General features: G+C 45.2%; 1 protein-coding gene across 1 annotated transcript in view; it reads left to right on the top strand.

The window, feature by feature from the left end:
- The window catches only part of WDR76 (WD repeat domain 76), a 64420-nt gene extending 52902 nt beyond the window's left edge, over positions 1-11518 (top strand). Inside the window, exon 14 of the mRNA XM_088452827.1 lies at positions 9334-11518. Within this exon, the coding sequence (XP_088308953.1) occupies positions 9334-9583 (250 nt within the window). The 3' untranslated portion in view covers positions 9584-11518. The remainder of the gene's footprint in view (positions 1-9333) is intronic.
- The last annotated feature ends 10334 nt before the right edge of the window (positions 11519-21852 follow it).

Genomic DNA, 21852 nt, shown 5'->3' with positions numbered 1-21852 from the left:
CTTCAGTTCGCCCAGTGCTGGTGTCAGACTACTATAGACACTTGGGTAGGAGAAGTGATCTCTCACTGGTACGCCCTCTCCTTATGCAGAAGGTATCCCAGCCGGGTTTTCCCCACAGGCCTTCAGTCAGTTCAAGACAAGGCCCTGGAATTCCAGAAAGTAGGGCTCTCTATGCTCCAAGCGGGGGTTATAGTGCCTGTTTCGTTGCCTCTGAGAGGAACAGGGTTTTACATCCAACCCCTTTCTGGTTCTGACACCAAATGGGTCCTAACGGCCTATTCTCAACCTCAAGTCCCTCAACAAGTCTTTGAGGGTCCCTTGGTTCAGGATGGAGACCCTGTGTTCCATCATATTGACTATGGAGCCTGGGGATTTTATGGTGTCCTTGGACATTCAGAATGCCTACCTGTCTGTCCCAGTTGCTTTAGCTCACCAGCGGTTCCTCAGGTTCGCAGTTGTCAATCAACATTTCCAGTTTCAGGTACTGCCCTTTGGGATTTACACAGGCATGGATGCAGGGAGTCCGCCTGTTACCCTATCTGGACTTCCTTCTGCTATTCGCATGGTCTATGGGGGTACTTCAGGGCCATCTGCAACGGATAATATCTGTGTTGCAGAATCACAGCTGGCTGATAAACTGGAAGTGGTTCCTCACAGACAACGATGGATCTTTGTGACAGAGGAACAGATCTCTACGTTACAGGCAGGCAAAGTTTCATATTTGTCTTCAGAGTCACCGAGTGTCCCTTCACTCGACGGTGAGGTTACTGGGATCCATGGTGTTGAATTTCACCGTGATAGAGTATGCACGGTTTTCACTCCAGACTTCTGCAGAAGTTTATCATCTCCAGATGGAATGGGTTCCCCCATCGGATAAAGACACATACAATGGTGCTTTCTCCAGAGGTACGGCTGTCTCTGGCCTTTTGGACCTCAGACTGGGTCCTCCTGACGACTGACGCAGTCTCCCAGGTTCGGGGGCTGTGATAGGTCCACACTTCTTTAGGGAAGGTGGCCGATAGCAGAAGCTGCTCTTCCAATCAACATATTGGTACTTCGAGCGGTATTCAGAGCTCTTCAGCAAACTAGACTGGACTTGCACAGGATTTCCGTGAAGAGCCAGTCAGACTACGCCGCCAAAGTTGCTTACATAAACCGCCAAGAGAAACCAGAAGTCAGGTGGCTCTGACATCGGGGTCCCGCATTCTGGTTTGGGCGGAAGGCAATCTCCCAGGAGTCCTTAACTGGGAAGCAGACTTCCTCAGCCATCAGGACGTGCATCCAGGAGGTGTTTTAATTCCTAGTGAACAAGTGGGGACTTCCAGAGATAAACCTCATGGTCTCCTGACTTTGTATGGGTCAAAAACAAGAGACAAGGAGGCTCTTCTGGTAGACGCTCTGTCAGTCCGGTGGAGCTTCCAGTTTGAGTACTTCTTCCCTCCGTTCTCCCTTCTTCCTCGAGTACTTCGGAAGTTCAAGCAAGAAGGAGGCACACCTGTTGATGGCTCCAGCGTGGCCCAGACGTCACTGGTACTCAGATCTTTGGAGTCTCTCCATAGACACTCTGATGCAGTTGCCTCAACGTCCGGACCTATTGTCTCAAGGTCCTTGCCGTTACCCAGACCTGGGTCATCTGTCTTTGACGTTGAGACAGATGTTGAGACAGCCCTTTTAAGGTCCAGGGGTTTTTCTAGCTCTGTAGTTAGCACCATGCTCAGAGCTTGGAAGCCTGCTTCTGCAAGAAGGGTGACAGATTTGGGGGCTCTCTCATGTCGCCCTCCCTTTCTGATTTTTCATAGAGATAGGGTGGTGCTTTGCACTAGCCCTGGTTTTCTACCTAAGGTGGTATCTAGTTTCCACATTAATGAGGAAATCATAGTGCCGGCCTTTAATTCCCCAGACCTGTGGTACGTGCTCTAAGGATTTATGTTGACCGTCCCAATTCATTTCGGAAGTCGGACTCTTTGTTTGTCCTCTATGGTATCCGTAAGAAGGGTTGGCCTGCCACTAAGCAGACTTTGGCAGGGTGGATTTGCCTGGCGATTTCTGAGCCTTACATTCATGAGGGCCTTCCTGTACCATCCTCTGTTAAAGCTCATTCTACTCTGTCTGTGGGTCCTTCGTGGGCAGCTCATCATGGTGCCTCTGCTGTTCAGCTCTGCAAGGCAGCCACGTGTTCTTCTGTCCATACCTTTTTGTGAGGTATTATGCATTTGATACCTTCGCCTCTCAGGATGCTTCCTTTGGGCGGCGGATTCTCCTTTCAGCACAGGAGCGTCCCCACCCTTAAATGATACTACTTTGGGACATCCCCAAGGTGTCCTGTGGATACCCTATGGACCCTGAAGTAGAAAATTCAGTACGAAGTCCATAGGGTTCCACAGGACTCCCGCCCTGTCGCACCTGCACTGCAGATGGGCTTTGTTCTGGTCCCAGGCTTCTCAGTTTCCTTCTGGTGAGAATGTGATTCTTATGTGTTCCAAACTTTCTTCTCTGGCCTATGGCTTGTTACGTAACTGATTTGCCTTGGCTCGGGGGCGGGGTATAGAAGATGGACCCCAGTGCATCCTGGGAGGCTGAAAAATTAACTCTGAGGTGCCCGATGTCTGCCGCCATCGCCTATACTCCAAGGTATCCTGTGGAACCCTATGGACTTCGTAGAAATAGAGATAACAAGGGTAAGTTCTTACCATATCTCATATTATATTATACAAAAAATTATATATAATTCATTCTTCACAGCCCGCTTTTGACTGGCACCATTCTTTGGGGGCACAGCAGCTGGGCTTTGTTTCTTGAACTGCCACAGCCTCCTATTGTGGCGCTTGTATGTGGGGGGGTCATTCCCCATAGCAGTAATGATCATTGATGGGTGCAAAAAGGCCATGGTTAACATTGATAGCATGAAACCAACTATGGCACCATCAAAGGTTAACCCATCAATGGCCATCCCTATGGCTCTTTCAGGCACTAAAGAAAAAACTTGACATTCTAGACAATTGGACTCCTCCCCTTCTATATCCTGCTTGAGTAAGGGTAGTTTATTTGAATAGTGCCCAGGCTCCTTGTGCCACCTGCTATACCCAGAGTCCACAGCGTCCCCCAATTGGTGAAGGTGAAAAGTAATTTCTACTTCAGGGTCCATAGGGGGTCCACAGGGTTGACCTTGGGGTATAGCTGGATCTGGATCCACGGGCACCACGCAGTTAAAGCTTTAGCTGCTCCAGGATGCTCTTCGGTCCATCCTCCTCTATACCCCGCCCCGAGCCACAGGCACCTCAGTTTCAGTTGGTGCCCGGCCGGAGTCTGGTCACCCTGCGCAGGGGGGCTGCAGGAGCAGCCCCCAAAGCTTTTTAATTTAAAAAAAAAAAAAGCCTGTTAGTTTTTGTTTTTAACAGCGGCTCTTCAGTGTGGCAGCGAAGGGCTGTCTGTGCAGACGCCCACGCTGCCGCTCTTACTCCCCGCTGGTGCTGCGATGCCATTATCGCACTGGGGATCGCAGCGGGAGGCCAGAGTCCGTACTAGCCGGACTCTGGGGACCTCCCTGGACTGCTGCCGGAGTCGCCGGGGAGAAGGTAAGCCGCGAGTCGCCGATTAGCGGCGGCTCGCGGGTCTTACTAGAAATGCAGTCCTTTGCCCCCGGTTCTAGGGGACAGACCGGGGGCTGCTAGCGGTGGCGGCGGGCTCCCCCTCCATCGGAGGAATACCCCGTCAGTCCACTAGACCACCAGGGTTATTTAGCGGCAAGCGGGATGCCGGCAACCCGGGGGTTAATAGCTGGCATGGGGAGGAAGCCTTCCCTGTTTAGCGGCTCCTCCCCTCAGTTCAGCACGCCTTTCAGCACATAGTCTAGCGTCGCTGAGCTGCAGTTACTCGGCCACTCCTCTGAGGTCTCTGGGGGACATTCTCTGTGGCAGCGCAGATCTCTCAGGGAGCACGCAGACCGGTCCCCCTGTGTACCTCTCCCCTGATCAAGGACAGTGTCTGGGAGGGCTATAGCGCTGTGTACATTGAATCTGGGAGGTTGATTGTGGTGGAAAGGTGCAGTGAGTATATCTTCTCTGCATGGTATGTGACTTTTGCTAGTGCTGCCTGTCTGTGCTTATTTCTACTTACTGTCAGCCTATATCTATCCCTTTACTTCTCCTACAATCCCTACAGGTGTGTGGGGGAGGGGTGTTTCTACAGACCTCACCTATATAAATCATGTATTTGTGAGGTCCGTCACATACAGTTGTGTGCTACACAGTACCATATAGTGGGCTGTTGTTCAGCACACTGGTAAGTGCGCTTGATTCTGCTCTGTTGCCAGATGTATTTATTTATATAATATATTTTGTCATGTCGGAAGAGGAGATTGAGCACTCCGTATCTCCGTTGTTGGTCTCCTTCGGACGCTGTTCTCCAGGAGTGGATAGGGAGGATTTGTCAAGGATGGCCTGTGTAGACGGTGCCAGGTAGTTCCTGGCCCATCAAAACCACCTATGACGCAGGAACCACCATGGGCGATGTTTTCTCAGGTGCTGGTGTCTATTGCGGACCGTCTGTCGGTCCCGACTGCTGTCCCTACTAGGGCGTTGCCCCAGCCGGCCATCCCCCATTCCCCGGGTGTCCCGCAATTAGTGCGGAGCCCCCCCAGGTCTCAGTCTGTTGGTCCTTATGCGGGATTAACTGTGTATATACAGGCTTCCCCTGTGACGCAGCAGTCTGTGGTGCCCTTCCAGGCCCCTGCGGCTCCTCCACCCTGGGTGGATGTGCTCTCCAACTCAGTACAAAATTTGGCGGCCGCGTCTTCGGCTTTTCAGTCAATGTTGCAGAATGACATGCCTTCTAGGGCGTCAAAACGTACACTAATGGCGCAGGAGGTGCATTTATCGGACTCCGAGGGGTCCTCAGATGATGGGGAGGTTCATGATGACTCTGACTCAGACACATCGGTCCAGGAGGTAGATACCAAGTTGTCCATTAATGTGCGAGCACTGGTTAGGGCGGTGCGAGCCATTCTCCTAATAGGGGATGAGGCACCAGCTCCTAAGTCGAAGTATCCTAGTTTAAAAAAAAAACTAAGGTGGCTTCTGCGTTGTTTCCCCTGTCTGATCAGTTGACTGATCATATGGCGGTGGCTTGGCAGGCGCCCAGTAAGAGATTCCTGCCACAGAAGCGGTTGGCTTCTAATTATCGTTTTCCTGAGACACATTGTAAAAAATGGGAAACTCCACCGGCAGTGGATTCCCATGTCACCCGTTTAATAAGGAGCGCTACTTTGCCATTACCGGCTATATCCTCGCTGAAGGATCCCACGGACAGAAAAGTTGAGACTTGCTTAAAGTCCATTTACTCCCTCTCAGGGGCAGTGGCCCGACCGTCCATGGCCATCTCCTGGGTGGCCAAGGCCATTGAGGATTGTAGAGGATACCTTTCCGGACGATGCTCCGGATGTCCAGAGGGCGTTGTTAGGACAGATGAGAGACGCTGCTTCCTACATTGGCGAAGCCTCTTTGGATGCTAGTCTGCTGACCTCTCGAGTATCGGCTGCAGCAGTGTCTGCCCGCCGATCCTTATGGCTGAGGTCCTGGAGAGCGGACTCTGATTCAAAGAAAGGCCTGGAGGCCTTACCTTTTAATGGAGAATTGCTATTTGGTACGGACATGGACAAAATGGTGGATACCCTGGCTAAATCCAAGTCAGCTTTCCTCCCTTCAGCAGCAACGCCTGCCAAGGTCCGGAGCTCGGCCTTTCGTTCCTTTCGGGTTCAGGGTAAGGCAAAAGGTCAGTCCTTCCCGAGGCTAAGACCGCCACTAAACCCAAGAAGCAAGCCTGGAGTGCTCGACGCCCTTCTTCCAAGCAGGAGGATAAACCTGCTGCCTGATGGGACAGGCCTTCATCTGGGGGACCTCAGAGTGGGAGGACGACTTCTCCAATTTGCCCAGTGTTGCACAATACCACCACGGATGCCTGGGTTCGAGAAGTAGTCTCTCAGGGGTACGCCCTGTCTTTTCGGGTCAGGCCGCCCCACCAGTTGTTTTGCACGAGTCCTTCTCTGGAAAAAGACCAAAGCTTCCCAGATTCAGGTGGCTATACAATCCTTGCTACAAGCAGGGGTCATTGTTCCCATTCCGCAGTCTCAACGCGGGACGGGGTACTATTCTACTCTGTTTCTGGTACAGAAGCCCAATGGTTCTCATCACCCTATCCTGAATTTGAAGTATCTGAACAAATACCTCAGAGTTCCCAAGTTCAGGATTGAAACGTTGCGTTCCATCATTCTGGCGATGGAACCCAGGGATTACATGGTCTCCCTGGATATCCAGGACGCCTATCTCCACGTGCCCATAGCATCGGCGCACCAGCGGTATCTGAGGTTTGCTATCCTGCAACATCACTACCAGTTTCGGGCGTTGCCTTTTGGCCTTTCCACGGCTCCGAGGGTGTTCACCAAGGTGATGGCAATTTTGGCTGCCCACCTTCGGGGCCAGGGTATACGGCTGCTGCCGTATCTGGACGATCTTCTTCTGCTGGCGAGCTCCCCGGAGGTGGTACTTCGACATCTCCACCTGACCATTGCTTGTCTTCAGGCACATGGGTGGTTGATAAATTGGAAGAAGTCATCTCTGATCCCAAATGAACGGATGGTTCATTTGAGAGCCCTTCTGGATTCTCGTAAGTAAAGGATTTTCCTGAGTCCGGAAAAGATGTCCTCCCTACAACTGCGGATACACAGTTGCCTTAGCAGTGCCAGGGTATCGGTACACTCGGCCATGAGAGTCCTAGGGTCCATGGTGTCGGCATTCGACTTGGTGGAATTTGCCCAGTTCCATTCCAGGCCCCTGCAGGGGCAGATTCTATCAGAATGGAACGGGTTACCTCACCGGATTCGATCCCAGACACTGGTCTTGTCCTCGGAAGTGCGCCAGTCTCTCTAGCTTGGTGGCTTCAGCCAGCTCATCTCATCGAGGGTCGCCCCTTTTGGATCCCGGACTGGGTACTGCTCACAACAGATGCCAGTCTCCGGGGTTGGGGGGCAGTGACTGGCTCGTTGTCTCTTCAGGGCCGTTGGTCTGCGGAGGAAGCAGTTCTTCCCATAAACGTGCTGGAACTGCGGGCCGTGTACAGGGCTCTGCTGTCGTCAGGCACCGCTCTTCACGGAAGGGCGGTTCAGGTGCAATCCCACAACACCACCACGGTGGCTTACATCAATCACCAGGGAGGAACTCGCAGTCGAGCTGCGATGTCGGAGGTGTCTCAGATCCTGACTTGGGCGGAGTGCCACCTTCCAGCAATCTCGGCAGTCTTCATCCCGGGGGTCCTCAATTGGGAGGCAGACCTCCTCAGCCGTCATGACGTGCATCCTGGGGAATGGTCGCTTCACCCAGAGGTGTTGCAACTTCTCGTGGACAAATGGGGACTGCCGGAGTTGGATCTGATGGCCTCCCGTCACAATTACAAGTTACCCGTGTACGGCTCAAGGACAAGGGACGCAGGCACAAGCCTGGTGGACGCGCTGTCGGTGAAATGGACATTTCACCTACTGTACCTGTTCCCTCCGATCTCCCTGCTACCTCGGGTACTAAGAAAAATCAAACAGGACGGGGGCACGTTTCTGCTGGTGGCTCCAGCGTGGCCCAGGCGTCCTTGGTACTCTGATCTCAGGAACTTGTCCGTAGATGCCCCGTTCCTTCTGCCTCAGCGTCGGGACCTGCTGTCTCAGGGGCCTTGCCTTTACCCAGATCTGGGTCGGCTGTCTTTGACGGCGTGGCTCTTGAGACAGCAGTCTTAAGGTCCCGGGGCTTTTCAAGCTCTGTCATCAGTACCATGCTGAGGGCGCGTAAACCTGCCTCTGCACGGATCTACCACAGAGTGTGGCACACTTACTTTCAGTGGTGTGAGTCCAGAAACTTTGATCCTCAGGTGTTCAGGGTTTCTAGGATTTTGGCATTTCTGCAGTCAGGTCTTGACCTGGGCTTACGTCTTGCTTCCATGAAGGTTCATGTATCGGCTCTCTGTGTGGTTCCAACGTAGAATCGCTACACTGCCTGACGTTCACACCTTTTTCCAGGGTGTTCTTAGAATCCAGCCTCCCTTTGTGGCTCCGTGGAACTTGGCGGTGGTTCTTCGGGTCCTGCAGGGACCTCCTTTTGAGCCTCTTGAGTCGGTTGACCTCAAGTGGTTAACACTTAAGACTGTATTTCTCCTGGCAATTGCTTCGGCCAGGAGGGTATCCGAGTTGGGGGCACTTTACTGTAGTCCCCCCTTCTTAATTTTTCACCAGGACAGAGCAGTGCTTCGCACTCGTCCTGAGTTTTTGCCTAAAGTTGTCTCTAAGTTCCACATCAATCAGGAACTGGTGGTGCCAGCTTTTCAGTCCCCTGATCTTACAGCTGGCGAGGCTTCATTGGACGTTGTCCGTGCTCTCAGAATTTATGTTGATCGGACTGCTTCTGTTAGAAGGTCCGATTCTTTCTTTGTCCTCTGTTGGCAGGCCAACCCCTCTTCTGAAAACCAAACAAACTGTTGCCCGTTGGCTTTGTTCTGTTATTCGTGAGGCTTATGTACAGGAAGGTTTACCTGTTCCAGCCTCTGTTAAGGCTCATTCCACTCAGTCTGTGGGTCCTTCTTGGGCTGCTAGACTTGGTGCCTCCGCGGTTCAGCTGTGCAAGGCAGCCACTTGGTCTTCCATTCAGACGTTTTTGAGGTTTTATGCGTTTGAAACCTTTGCCTCTCAGGATGCATCCTTTGGACGCAGGATTCTTCTTTCTGCACAGGAGTGTCCCCGCCCTTAGTTGAACTGCTTTGGGACAACCCTGTGGACCCCTTATGGACCCTGAAGTAGAAAATGAGATATGGTAAGAACTTACCTTTGTTATCTCTGTTTCTACGAAGTCCATAGGGCGCCTGCCCTGACGCACCTGGCTTCAAAAGGGCTGTGTTGCTGGTCACCGGTTTTCCGTCTCCCTTCTCTGTGAGTATGGTTTCTTGTGTGTTCCAGTCTTCCTTCTCTCTGTTTAGTCTCCTCCTCCGGCCTGGGCTGCTTACCAACTGAGGTGCCTGTGGCTCGGGGGCGGGGTATAGAGGAGTATGGACCCAAGAGCATCCTGGGAGCAGCTAAAGCTTTAACTGCGTGGTGCCCGTGGATCCAGATCCAGCTATACCCCAAGGTCAACCCTGTGGACCCTATGGACTTCGTAGAAACAGAGATAACAAAGGTAAGTTCTTACCATATCTCTTGTTTTTTTCAAGACCGCTCTAGACAAAAGCTTGAATGGAATTCGATTTGTATAATTTACTTACTGAACAACGCAGACCTACTCCTGATATGCCGCTTCTCTTTTGTAGGCATAATACTATACATGACTGGCGGGCATATTTCAGAGCTGTTTGGGACCCTAAGCAAGAGAACTGCTTTATGGTCGGCACCCTGGCCAGACCTCGACAGATTATGGTCTTCCATGAGAAAGGAGAGCGAGTATATACTTTATGGAATCCTGAAACCCTTATGTCTGTGTGCGCCATCAATGCCATTCATCCCACGAGGAATCTGGTGGTGGGAGGGAACACCACTGGGAAGCTGCATGTATTCTACTAATGAGCACACAAAAGAATTCCGTTCACTGTTGTGTGCTTGTACCCACAAGTTAGATGGACCCTAAAATTTCTATTTAAATCTAAGCAAGGATGGGGATCTATGCATTACAGCTGTATGTTAGTTACAGTAGCTGTCTAAAGTAAACAGAATTTGCCAAAAATCAACAATATCAACTATTTTATAAATTTAGGATTTTTATGACAAAGTACAGCCATGGCCAAACGTTTTGAGAATGACACAAGTATTGGTTTTCACAAAGCCTTCTGCTTCAGTTTTCATGGTGGCAATTTGCATATACTCCAGAATGTCATGAAGAGTGCAAAAAATTGCAATTCATCTGATCCAAGTCCCTCTTTGGCAGGACAATGAACTTAGGACCTGATTCAGAGCCGGTCGCTAAGGTGCAATTGCTCGCAGCTGCTTCGAGCGAGAAAATGCAAAACGAGCGATCGCAACACACAGTGCAAGGGGGGGTAAACACACCTACATGACCACGTAACAGAACGAGTGACGACTACACTCGCAGTAGTCTGACGGACGCAGCCGTCACCCTACACGGCCATCACTATTACTTGGCAGAGTCGTGTTCTCATCTGAGCTTTCAATGTGCCCTTTAATTGCTTGCAATTAGTGTAAAACTGCACCTTTTTTTGTTTTTTGTTTTTTTTTTGCTTTTCATTTTCTGAGGCTGGAGTTTGCAAATTTAACTTCACCAAACTTTGTATGTCTAGTTATACTCTCTCTCTCAAGAGATTATAGATAAAGATCGATACATCAAGATGTAGATAGATACGTCTAATATCCACACATATTTAAAAAAAAAAAAAAAAAATTTATATATATATATGATATAGGGGCCCATTTATTAAGGATCGCATTTTGCAATGCGATCAGGGCATGCAGTGCCGCCCATGATTGCACTGCAAATGCGATCATACCGGCCGAATGTATGACCCGGCACATGCAGGGAGACTGGCTCCGAAAAGAGCCCGTCCCTGCGATGTGTCCGGAGCGCATTCCGGGCTGCTGTGCATGCGCAGTCCCGCGGACTGCACATCAGCGGCGCCCATTGCCGGCGTAGGGATCTGGAAGATTCCTCCGCCGGCTGAAATGCGGGTAAGTGCACATAGGCTACAGCGGCTAATGCTATCTTCAGATGGCGTTAGCTGCTGGGGTCAATATCGGGAATGCTTCGCATACCCGATAGTGATACATTTGGCAGCATCGCATCCCCCATAGAAACCTATGGGGGAGGCGGCTGCCGGCGGCAATGGAGGGATCGCAGCAGGTATCGGAGATACCTGCTGCGGTCCCTCCTTCATACATTCGGGGGATACTTAGTATTAGTATTTGAAAACAGGTGTTTTCGGGGAATTTACCTCAAATGCAGTCTGATAAATGGGCCCCATAGACTTTATTATTATTTAACTAATGGAGTATTTGAACATATAATAAAACCACAACACGTGTTTGTTTGTTTTTAAGTGCATTTTGAATCCGGGTAATGGCCTCCAGGATTTGTTGCACAGTTGTGCCAATTATCACCACCTCGATCCTTTAGAACATTCCGAACTGGCTCCGCTTGTTCAACTGAAATATAAATGTAAAACAAATTAATTTATTAAGTATTTGTTAATAAATCTTAACAATTTGACATAAAATCCACCCACCATAGCCATGAATATTTTGTGTGTATCCCTTCGCTGGCTAATACTGCACAGTGTTGCACAGTGGCTACTGTGGTTAATGCTGCTTTCACATGGCATTATTTGCAGGTTCCAAAATTTGATATACATTGCATTATGGCATCTGTGACATATGTACCTTCATCTCCTTGGCCTGGCAATTCTTGGGCGGAAGCAGCCCAATTTGAACTTACAGCGGAGTGGTGGGGAGAGCCAGCTTCAGGGATGGTTGGGGGAAGGCAGCTTCAGGGATGGGTGATGAGGAGTGGAGGGGGGAGGCAGCTTCAGGGATGGGTGGGGAGGATGGTTGGGTGGATGCAGATTCTGGGGTGAGTGGGGAGGATGGTTGGGAGGGAGGTGGGTGGGGGTTCGCTAGGTCGTGCCCTTTCTCTTCGACAACGTATTCCTAAGCGATAGTTTTGAAAAAATGTTTAAAAACTTGACATGACTCGGACATTTATATTTCTACAACATTCTTAAATGTATACTAACAGTGTTTTTGCTTTTGGTTAACCCCCATCTAAATCCTGACTCAGGGTGTGCAGAATTAAATATGATTTTTGAAACATGATATCCAGATCTCCATGGTTTCGCAGAGCAAAGGCATGAGCAAGGTCCTTTTGCCTTTTTAATAAAAAAAAAAAAAAAAATTACCTACCGACACCTGTGTCACCCTTGTTACAATAATGCAGAGACACTGCGGAAACTGTAGCCTGACACTAAAATTGTCAGCCATCTTCTACATTTAAACAGATCTGGCAGAAACCATGATGATTAACAAATACACACGCACCTAATGTCTACAACAGTTAAGCTAATTTTTTATCACAGTATTGAAATTAGGACTTTAAACTTGTTTGCAGCCATTTAAAAAAAAAATGGCTGCAGACCTTAATATGAAATAAACAAACAGCCCAATCATTAAATCTAACTAACACACACGCAGGCATACACAACACAAAGCATACACCACGCAATGCATTATTTACTTTGGTGGTTGCCCGTGCAGTTGATCCAGATGCAGTGCTGTGATCTTCCATACGCCATGGCATACTGTGGCGCTACATGGGGTACTGTATGGCTTGGCTCCACTGGGCATGCGCCAGAAATCCCATTGCAACCCCTCCACTGGGCATGCGCCAGAGATCCAATTTGTAACCCCTTGGAGCTGGCTGACAGCCACCACAGTGCCAACCGTGCTGACATTGATGCAAGTTTGCGCTTTAAACGCACAGTTTATAATGCAGAGACCTCTCTCTCAAACAGAGCCCACTACCAGTTACTGGTCATGAGAAATCACTATAGTGTCCAAGTCTGGGACAGCGCCGACATTCTATATAATAATTTTAAAGGTCTGGAACCCGTGGGACAAGAAGACGCTAGAAGCAGTGAGGCTAGGCATCAGCCCCCTAGCCCACACGCCTCAACCCTATACTACAGTAGTTCCTAAAGTCATGGAATCACTACAATGTCTAAGTCTGGGACAGTGCCGACAGTACTGTACTTACATTACCGCAAGTGTGCAACTTCAACTGCACAGTCAGTACAGTAGTATAGACAACTGGGCATGCGCAGTACTATGAGACTCAATATGCCACAGCATAGCACGCAACTAGCAATGCGTTACATGGTATATGGAGCAACAAACTACAGTAGCTGGGCACATCTACATATACAGTATAATGTATTGAGTTTAGTAATGGTTGGATAACAATACTGAACTACTGTAATGAAGATTTAAAAAATAAAAAAAATTATCAAGGTCTCGAACAGGCGGATAGGAAGTGTAAGCAAGGCGGTTCACCTAACTCCTTGCCCACAAGCCTGTCCTAGCAAGAACTGCATCTGTCGTGTATGTGATGTGACGACAGAATTACAGTATGTGTACTGTGAGCCTCCTTGTAGCTCGACTGGCATATGGAGTGGCTCCATTGTGTGTGACTCCTGACACACTGGGCATGCACATTACTACAATATGAGCCTCCTTACGCCACAGCTACGGAGCGGCTCCACTGGGCATGCGCCAGAAATCCCATTACAACCCCTCCACTGGACATGCGCCAGAGATCCCAGTTGTAACCCCTTGGAGCTGGCTGACAGCCACCACAGCGCCAACCGTGCAGACATTGAAGCAAGTTTGCGCCTTAAACACAGTTTGTAATACAGAGAGCTCTCTCAAACCGCCCACTACCAGTTGCTGAGGTCATGAGAAATCACTATAGTGTTCTAGTCTGGGACAGCGCAGAGAGTGGCGCATGTGTGCAAATTCAACCGCACAGTCAGTATGTAATACAGACAACTGGGCATGCGCAGTGCAATGAACTTTCATATGCCATGGCATAGCGCTACATGAGACCCCATTGCAGCCACCACAGCGCAGACATTGACGCAAGTTTGCACTTTTAAATGCACAATCAGTTTGTAATAGAGACATTTCTCAAACAAAGCCCACTACCAGTTACTGAAGTCATGAAATAACTATAATGCACAAGTCTGGGACAGCATCGACATTGACACAAGTTTGCGCTTTAAACGCACAGTCAGTTTGTAATAGAGACCTCTCAAACAGAGCCCACTAGCAGTTTCTGAAGTCATAAAATGACTACAGTGTCCAAGTCTGGGACGGTGCAGAGAGTGACGCAAGTGTGAAAATTCAACCGCACAGTAATACAGACAACTGGGCATGCGCAGTGCAATGATCTTTCATACGCCATGGCATAGCGCTACATGGCTTGGCTCCACTGGGCATGCGCCACAGATTCCGTTGTAACCCCTCCACTGGGCATGTGCCAGAGATCCCATTGTATCCCCTCGGAGCTGACAGCTACCACAGCGCAGACATTGACGCAAGTTTGCACTTTTTAAACACCATCAGTTTATAATGCCTTACTTTTAAACAGCCCACTACTAAAGTAGTTTCACTATAGTGTCCAGAGCCAACAGTGCCAAAAAAATATATATTCTTTTATTAATAATAAAAAAATGTTGTCTTTTTCAGATGATATACAGTACCCCACCATTAGAGAATAATTAACCCCATTTCAATGAAAGCTGTGCGTGCATCTCATTAATCTACAGTATCAGTTATACCATGATAACTCTGGCAACTACATTACTATACAGTTATGTACAATATGTGTGTACTGATTTGCGTCCTGTTCTAAGAGCTTACTGTATGTACTGTATGTGATATTAAAAATATTGGTTGAGCGAACATGCAAATACTGTACAGTGCATGAATGTGATATCCATCCAATTTAACAGTATGGTATTCAGTGCAAATGACAACAGTGGAGCACTCACCACCCAGCTTTTAAGCACTGTATTACATGCCATAGCGTATCCTTCGTTGAAGAATACCACGGTACGCCACAAGTCCAGCCATCACGTAACGTTCCATGGCACGACACAGAGCCCTGAACGGCGCGCCTTGAACAACAAACTGGCTGGGCACATCTATATGCATATAGTCGTGGGGATGCAAACTGCATACCTTCACATTGTATCTATTCAAACGTTTATAGGACCAATGTTCAATTGGAACAGATAACGATGGCATACACATGTATACATACACACACATATGATACAGGTTAATTCAATATATTCCACAATAATGTTCAGTGTATATAGAAGGTATGTAGTCACAAATGCACTATACAACTAATATTTAACATTTATTAAAAAAAAAATAGTAATAAAATAATCATTCTACTTAAGACATGGTGCCTAGGATTTCCAGATGGTCTCCCATCCAGGCACCAACCTAGTCTGACACTGCTTAGCTTCCAGAGCCAGACAAGGTTAGGGAGGTATAGTGTAAGTGGCTGTGGATTTAAACAGATATATAGATATAGATAGATATATATATATATATTTATTAGCAATAGGGATACAGACTGCATACTTTTGTATTTATTAATTAGTCCTTTGAACGTCAACCATTAATATTCAATTGGAACATATATATGATATGTGTATATAAGAATACCAATATAAAACAATAAAATACAAGTTCAGTATATTCCACAATGACAGTGTATAGAAAAGGTATATAGTCACAGAGTCTCATAAGGGAAAGAGGGGTATGGAATAGTAGAAATTAGAGATGGAAAAATTCTATGGGTCAAATTCGATGCATTCATTGAGTCCATTGGGACCGAGGGTTCCCAGTTTGTGTATCCAATATGTTTGCCTGATGCATAACTTCCTATATCCCCCCTCTTGGCGTGGGTTTGACCCATTCTATCCCTATAAGAGAAAGTGCATGTGGATTCTTATGATGTTCTAAAAAATGTCTGGAGAGTCCATGCATAGCGTAACCTTTCAGGATGTTACGCTTATGCTTAAGGAATCTCTCCTTTAAACTCAGAGTAGTTCTACCTACATACATAAGGTTACAATCGCAGATAATAACATAAACAACATAAGTTGTTTTGCAATTAATATAAGATTTAATATCAAAGGATTCATCACCTTGGGATGATAAGAATGATTGGATTTTATTTTTAATAAAGGAACAAGTGATACAAGAAGAAGAGCCACATTTATAGCATCCCTTAGGTTTATTTGTAAGCCATACCAGAGAAGGATTCCCAGAGATGACTTCTCTACTTTTATCTATGAAAAGGCTAGTAGCCAGCCGATCTTTCAGCGTGTCTGATTTTTTAAAAATTACTGTAGATTTATCAGATATAACTGTCTTCAGGGTATTATCAGTCTGAAGAATATGAAAATTCTGATTGATAATGTTTCTAATTTTCTTTGAAGCTAAATTGTATGTGGAAATGACACTTGCTCTAGAAGGGTTTGGGCTTTTTCTTTTTGAGTAAGAAGATCTTCCCTTTTTAGACCTCTAGTCTCTATAAGAGCTGAATTTAGAAGAGATTCTGGATAGCCTCTGCTTTTCAAATTCTCTAACAGTTCCATAGCTTGTATTTCAAAGGTTACATTCTCTGTACAGTTTCTACGGATCTGTCTGAGTTGGTCTCTTGGGATGTTATTCATCCATGGCTTATAATGGGAACTAGTATAATGTAATAAACTGTAATGATCACACTCCTTTCTATACGTCTTAGAGGTGAGAACACCATCCACAATGGCGAGCGACATGTCCAAAAAGGATATATTTATAAATTCCAACGAGCAAATGAATTTCAAATTAAAAGTATTGTCATTGAGTGAGTCTGTGAATAATAAAAGAAAATCATGTGCATCCTCATCAAAAATGAAAAAAAAAGTAATCTATATATCGGGCATAGAAGACGAGGTCCGCGCCCAAGCTCCTCCCCCATATGTGTGCATCTTCAAATGCACCCATAGATATGTTGGCAAAGCTTGGTGTGAACTTCGTCCCCATGGCCGTCCCAAGTGTCTGTAGATAATATACGTGATCAAATATAAAATAATTGTGATAGTAGAAAGTGTATTGATTCCAAAATAAAATTACGCATACCCACAGAAAGTTCTAAGGCTTCTAAACACTTTTGTACTGCCTCTAGGCCTTTTTCATGAGGGATGTTCGAATAGAGAGCCTGTACATCGCATGTCTCAAAAAAATGAGTTTTCATGTGACCTGGGATATCTTGTTCAAAAAAAGTAGTGTCCTTAATATGTGACTGTAGTGAGGATGCATAAGGTTGCAAAATGTAATCAACAAAATGTGAAAGATTTGCAGTGAGTGACCCTACACCTGAAATAATAGGACGACAAGGAGGTGAGGTGAGTGACTTGTGGATTTTGGGGAGGTGATACTATGTGGGAGTAACAGGATGAAGGGGTAACAAGTAGTGAGATTCACTCTTTAATAAAGCCACTTTTGGAGGCATATTGTCAATCAGAAAAATATCCAAAGTACCAAGGTACACACTTCGGCTCTAAACGTGACCCATATCTTCAAAAATTAATAAACAACGTAAAAAAATAAATAAATGTTGATCGCAGCTACCTAATGTGAGGTACTATGTCCCACCAAATAGGAAACTAATAGAAAAGAAACAAGGCGCGCTATCCACAATTATTATATACGGTTTAATTAAACATCATTAGTTGATAAAAAATCAGGGAGATACCACATAAAAATATCTCACTTTGCATAGAATAAAAATTAAAAAACATAGTCAAATCCATATAGAAGGTAATCAGACTCATCTGTTGTAAATAGCAGCAGGTAATAAACAGATCACACACTGTTGTGTGGAAAAACCGATTAAGTCCCTTATCCATTGTGGAATAATCATATATTGCACATAATTGGTAGTCTTGATTGACCTTGGAATTATCAGTTGTCATAATAAGATGTTTGATTTTATCTAAGCATCTAATTAGATAACTACTCAAACATAGTTATTTTACATCTGACTGAGAGATAGGCCAGACATAAAGTTATTTAGAAATAAACGTCTTGCACCTTTCGGCACTGTCCTTACTCTGTCAGGACGCAGGGATAAAACACAGCCTTTGGTTCCCCAAGATTTTGATAATAACTGCTGGCTATTCACCCCACCAGTGATGTGAATGGAAGTATATATAAATGTTGCCGTGCACGGCTAATAGTAATGACCTCCATTTCAATCAAGTAGTTTCTCATATGAAACAAATATATCTGGAGAGATAAAGGGCCCCTTAGTGTAAAACAAATCCCATACACTGGTGTGACACAGCCAGCACTTATCTGAAAATGTCTGCTTGTATCTCTTGCAGAGGTCTGGTTACCATCTGACTCTGGCAGCTGTGAGCGCTAAGTGCTGGGGTCTGGTTACTGTCTTGCTCTGGCAGCAGAGTGTACCGATGTCCCGGCCGGTGTATGTGTCTAGCAGTAGTCTCTTGTGCTGGCTCGCTTCTGTTTCCTCAGAAGTCTTCTGAGGAAACAGCCGTTTTGTTTTAGGCTGAGAAACGCGTCAAGTGCATACCCCTAGCAGGGACTACCAGCCTGGAGAAACCCTATCTAATTAGAGTCTCAATATCCGGAACGCAGTGCCACGTGTGTACACACAGAAGCGAACCAGCGCAAGAGACTACTGCTAGACACATACACCGGCCGGGACATCGGTACACTCTGCTGCTGGAGCAAGACGTCCCTAACATTAAGGGATATACGTCCGAGAAGCAAGGCACCCCAAAAATTTTTCCAGCCAAGGACCATCCCCAGGGCATCACACGAAAAGGGGAAAAAAGGTGATAGTGAAGTGTAAAGGATAGATGTGTAAGGATAAATCAATGTGTTAATGAAATGTGTGAGAATTAAAATGACATAAAGAATATACAAACAATTAGAGAAGTGATAAATATATTCTGTGTGAATTAAGTGGCGATGACATGAGAAAGGTCCAGCCAGAACAACCCTGGACGTGAACCCCTTAATGTTAGGGACGCCAGTATAGAGGAGCCTTGACGATTGGCCTGGTGCTTATTCATATATTTGCAAATGTATGTAACTAATACCTCTGAATCTCTATTATCATGTAGGAATTAAGTATTTTTGATTTTGCTACAGTGCTGGAGGACAAATCCCTTTTTTCTGTGTTCAGTGTAAACCCGGCCCTTTACAAGCAACTGTGGTATGTCATTAAGCTGATTTGCGCAACTACCAGTCTGGAGAGGCATGAAGGGAGTCAGCATTAGGAGGAGGTGCTGATCCTTATAGTGCCATGTGGAGGATTTTTGGGGTACCTCCAAGGTAGGTTAGCTCTCAGCTCATACATGTGCTGTTATCATGCAGTACACCAATTTGTAATTATATAACCCAGAGTGGGCGCTACTATTATGTATCAATAATTATTTTGGGGTGAGCATTTGGGAGTGGGGCCCCCGGGGATGTTCTGGCTGGACCTTTCTCACATAGAATATATTTATCACTTCTCTAATTGTTTGTATATTATTTATGCCATTTTAATTCTTTCACATTTCATTAACACTTATTGATTTATCCTTACACATCTATCCTTTACACTTCACTATAACCTTATTTCCCCTTTTCGTGTGATGCCCTGGGGATGGTCCTTGGCTGGAAAAAATGTTGGGGTGCCTTGCTTCTCGGACGTGAACCCCTTAATGTTAGGGACGCCAGTATAGAGTAGCCTTGACGATTGGCCTGGCGCTTATTCATATATTTGCAAATGTATGTAACTAATACCTCTGAATCTCTATTATCATGTAGGATTTAAGTATTTTATTTTGCTACAGTGTGCTGGAGGGCAAATCCCTTTTTTCTGTGTTCAGTGTAAACGCCGCCGTTTACAAGCACCTGTGGTATGTCATTAAGCTGATTTGAGCAACTACCATATTTTTTGTTTGCTTCTATATTGTGTAGGGAAATTTTTTTATTTATTTTTAAATTTGGTTCTGCCTTCGTCCCTATTCCCCAGATCAAAATTTTTGATATAAGACTCATCGTTAGATGATACAGATTCTAATAGAAGTGATTCTAAAGCAGCTAGACCTTCATGATCGCCATCATCCAAAATAATATTCTCACCCTCAATGCCTTTCTTCTTTAGAGATTTAGAGGCAAAATATCTCGAGTTAAATTCCTAATGTATCGATTGAGTTCAATAAATAAGTAAAAAAAACTCTGGGGCTTTTGAGGGAGAAAATTTCAGTCCTTTAACAGATCGATGTCGTGTGAACTCAGCTGTTTAGAGGATAAGTTGAAAATGTTTTTACCTTTTAGGGACCTTTTATCTTTTCTTTTCCTGAATTCTAATGCCTCCTTTGCATCCTCTAAGCTTCTTTCTCTTCTATTTGGAGTCTCAATTTTTAATGCCTCGTATCTGTTTCTCTGAATTAATTGGTGATTTGATTTGATTCACCCCTAAAAAAGGATTACATGTGTGGGAGGAATAAGGTTCGGAAGATTGATAAGACTTTTGGTCTGACTATTTGCTCTTTGGAGGATCTTTTGTCAAATTTCCCATTGTCAGTATGTGATTTTGTGGTGATTTCACTATATCAGTGGTCTGTCTGAAAAATTGTGGTTTGTTATAGGAATTATATAAGGTTCTATTTGTCTGTTCGGAATATGGTTTATTCCTCCAATTAGATCTACTTCGTGAGCTCAATGAATGATTGTTTCTTTTATTATATGACCTGATCTCTTTTATAGTCATTCAGATCCCGACCAAATTTCCTATTTTTCCCTTCTATAATTTCCTTCTCATAATTTTCTATTTCTGATTTGAGTTTATTATCCTTTTGAACATAAGCAGGGTGTTCATAATATTTAGATAATTACTTCTTAATTTCTTCAATCTCATTAACTTGAAGATCAATCTTATCGCTTCTATAGCTGATTAATAATTGCATAAGTGAGAAGGAGCAATTGTCTAATAGAGATTCCCATTTATTTTTTAGTGTAGGATCATCAATAAAGGATAATTCCTTAAAGATCCTCAGGCCGCCTAGGTATTTTTTTGTTCTCCACATATTTCTGTAATGTAACCAAATCCCAACAGTGGTGTGTCTCCGCCTTTAAAAGATCTTCCAGTTTATGGAAGAGTGAATAAGGCTGATAGAGAATTCGACTCACATCTCCTAGGGATATGTTAGTCTCAGAATCTAAATTAAAAGATGCTATATACTTTTGTCTTCTTTTAGTTCTTCAAAACAAGTAAGCTTAATCATATTTAATATGACCACTGGGTGTAAATATTAGATCTACTCAAGATCTGAACCTTTAGAATGCTGCCTGGATATGAACAGAGTAATAAAAGGAATTAGATAAATTAAATCCAAGGCGCAATCTAAGCACCTGTCAGGTCCAAGAGACCCTGCAGCAGATCCGAAAAACCTCCTGTGCAGGTTTAAAGGTACAATTAATAAATGATAATGATCGGCTCTGGGTATCTATGTAGAAATTGTATGATATCGAACATATATTATAGACCCATATTATGAGGTCACACATTTAATATCCAAAATTACTAAACAGTAAAAAACAGTGTTATCCGTAATCTAAAACTTATAGAATAAACCTAGTATGAAAGGGAAGAAGGGTAGAAAAAAAAACCATAAATGATACATTTATATGAACAGTAAAATAAAAAGACTTAGAAGCCTTCTAATGTAAAAAAATTGTAGCAAATTGAAAGCTAAAAAAGAAAAAGAAATCAATCCAAGATCTACTATGGAACAACAAATCCGGGCCTGGCCTGGCACAGTATTGCTAATAAAGCATGTATTTACTCTGGAATGGCATGCTGGGATGTGCAGTTCCACACCAGCTTGAAAGGAGTTTAATTGTAAAAAAAAAAACTTATAGGTTTTTTTTGGTGTATTTAAATTGTAAAGTATTTGTGAAAAAAAAAATATAGGGACAATTGTTTGGGAAGTAAAAGTTTTTTGGGATTGGTATCTTTCTAAATATCAAAATCACAAACAAAAAGTAACAAAAAAAAAATATATGCTAATTAACGCATCCACTTTGCAATTACACAATGCAAAGAGTAACACCTGCTACTCTATTTTTTGACTGCATACATCGGCAGCTGAAAGAACCATCGCCTGCTCACGCAGTGCTTGTGGAAGACCCTGGGCTCCCGCAAGCACTGCGAGTACTTCCATCGAAATAGATGCGAACTGACGTGT

The sequence above is a fragment of the Taudactylus pleione genome, unplaced genomic scaffold (genome assembly GCF_031769625.1).
Source record: "Taudactylus pleione unplaced genomic scaffold, aTauple2 ptg000556l, whole genome shotgun sequence".
Taxonomy (NCBI): Eukaryota; Metazoa; Chordata; class Amphibia; order Anura; family Myobatrachidae; genus Taudactylus; species Taudactylus pleione.
The sequence above is the reverse complement of the archived record's forward strand: the minus strand, read 5'-3'. Positions and strand labels throughout refer to the sequence as shown.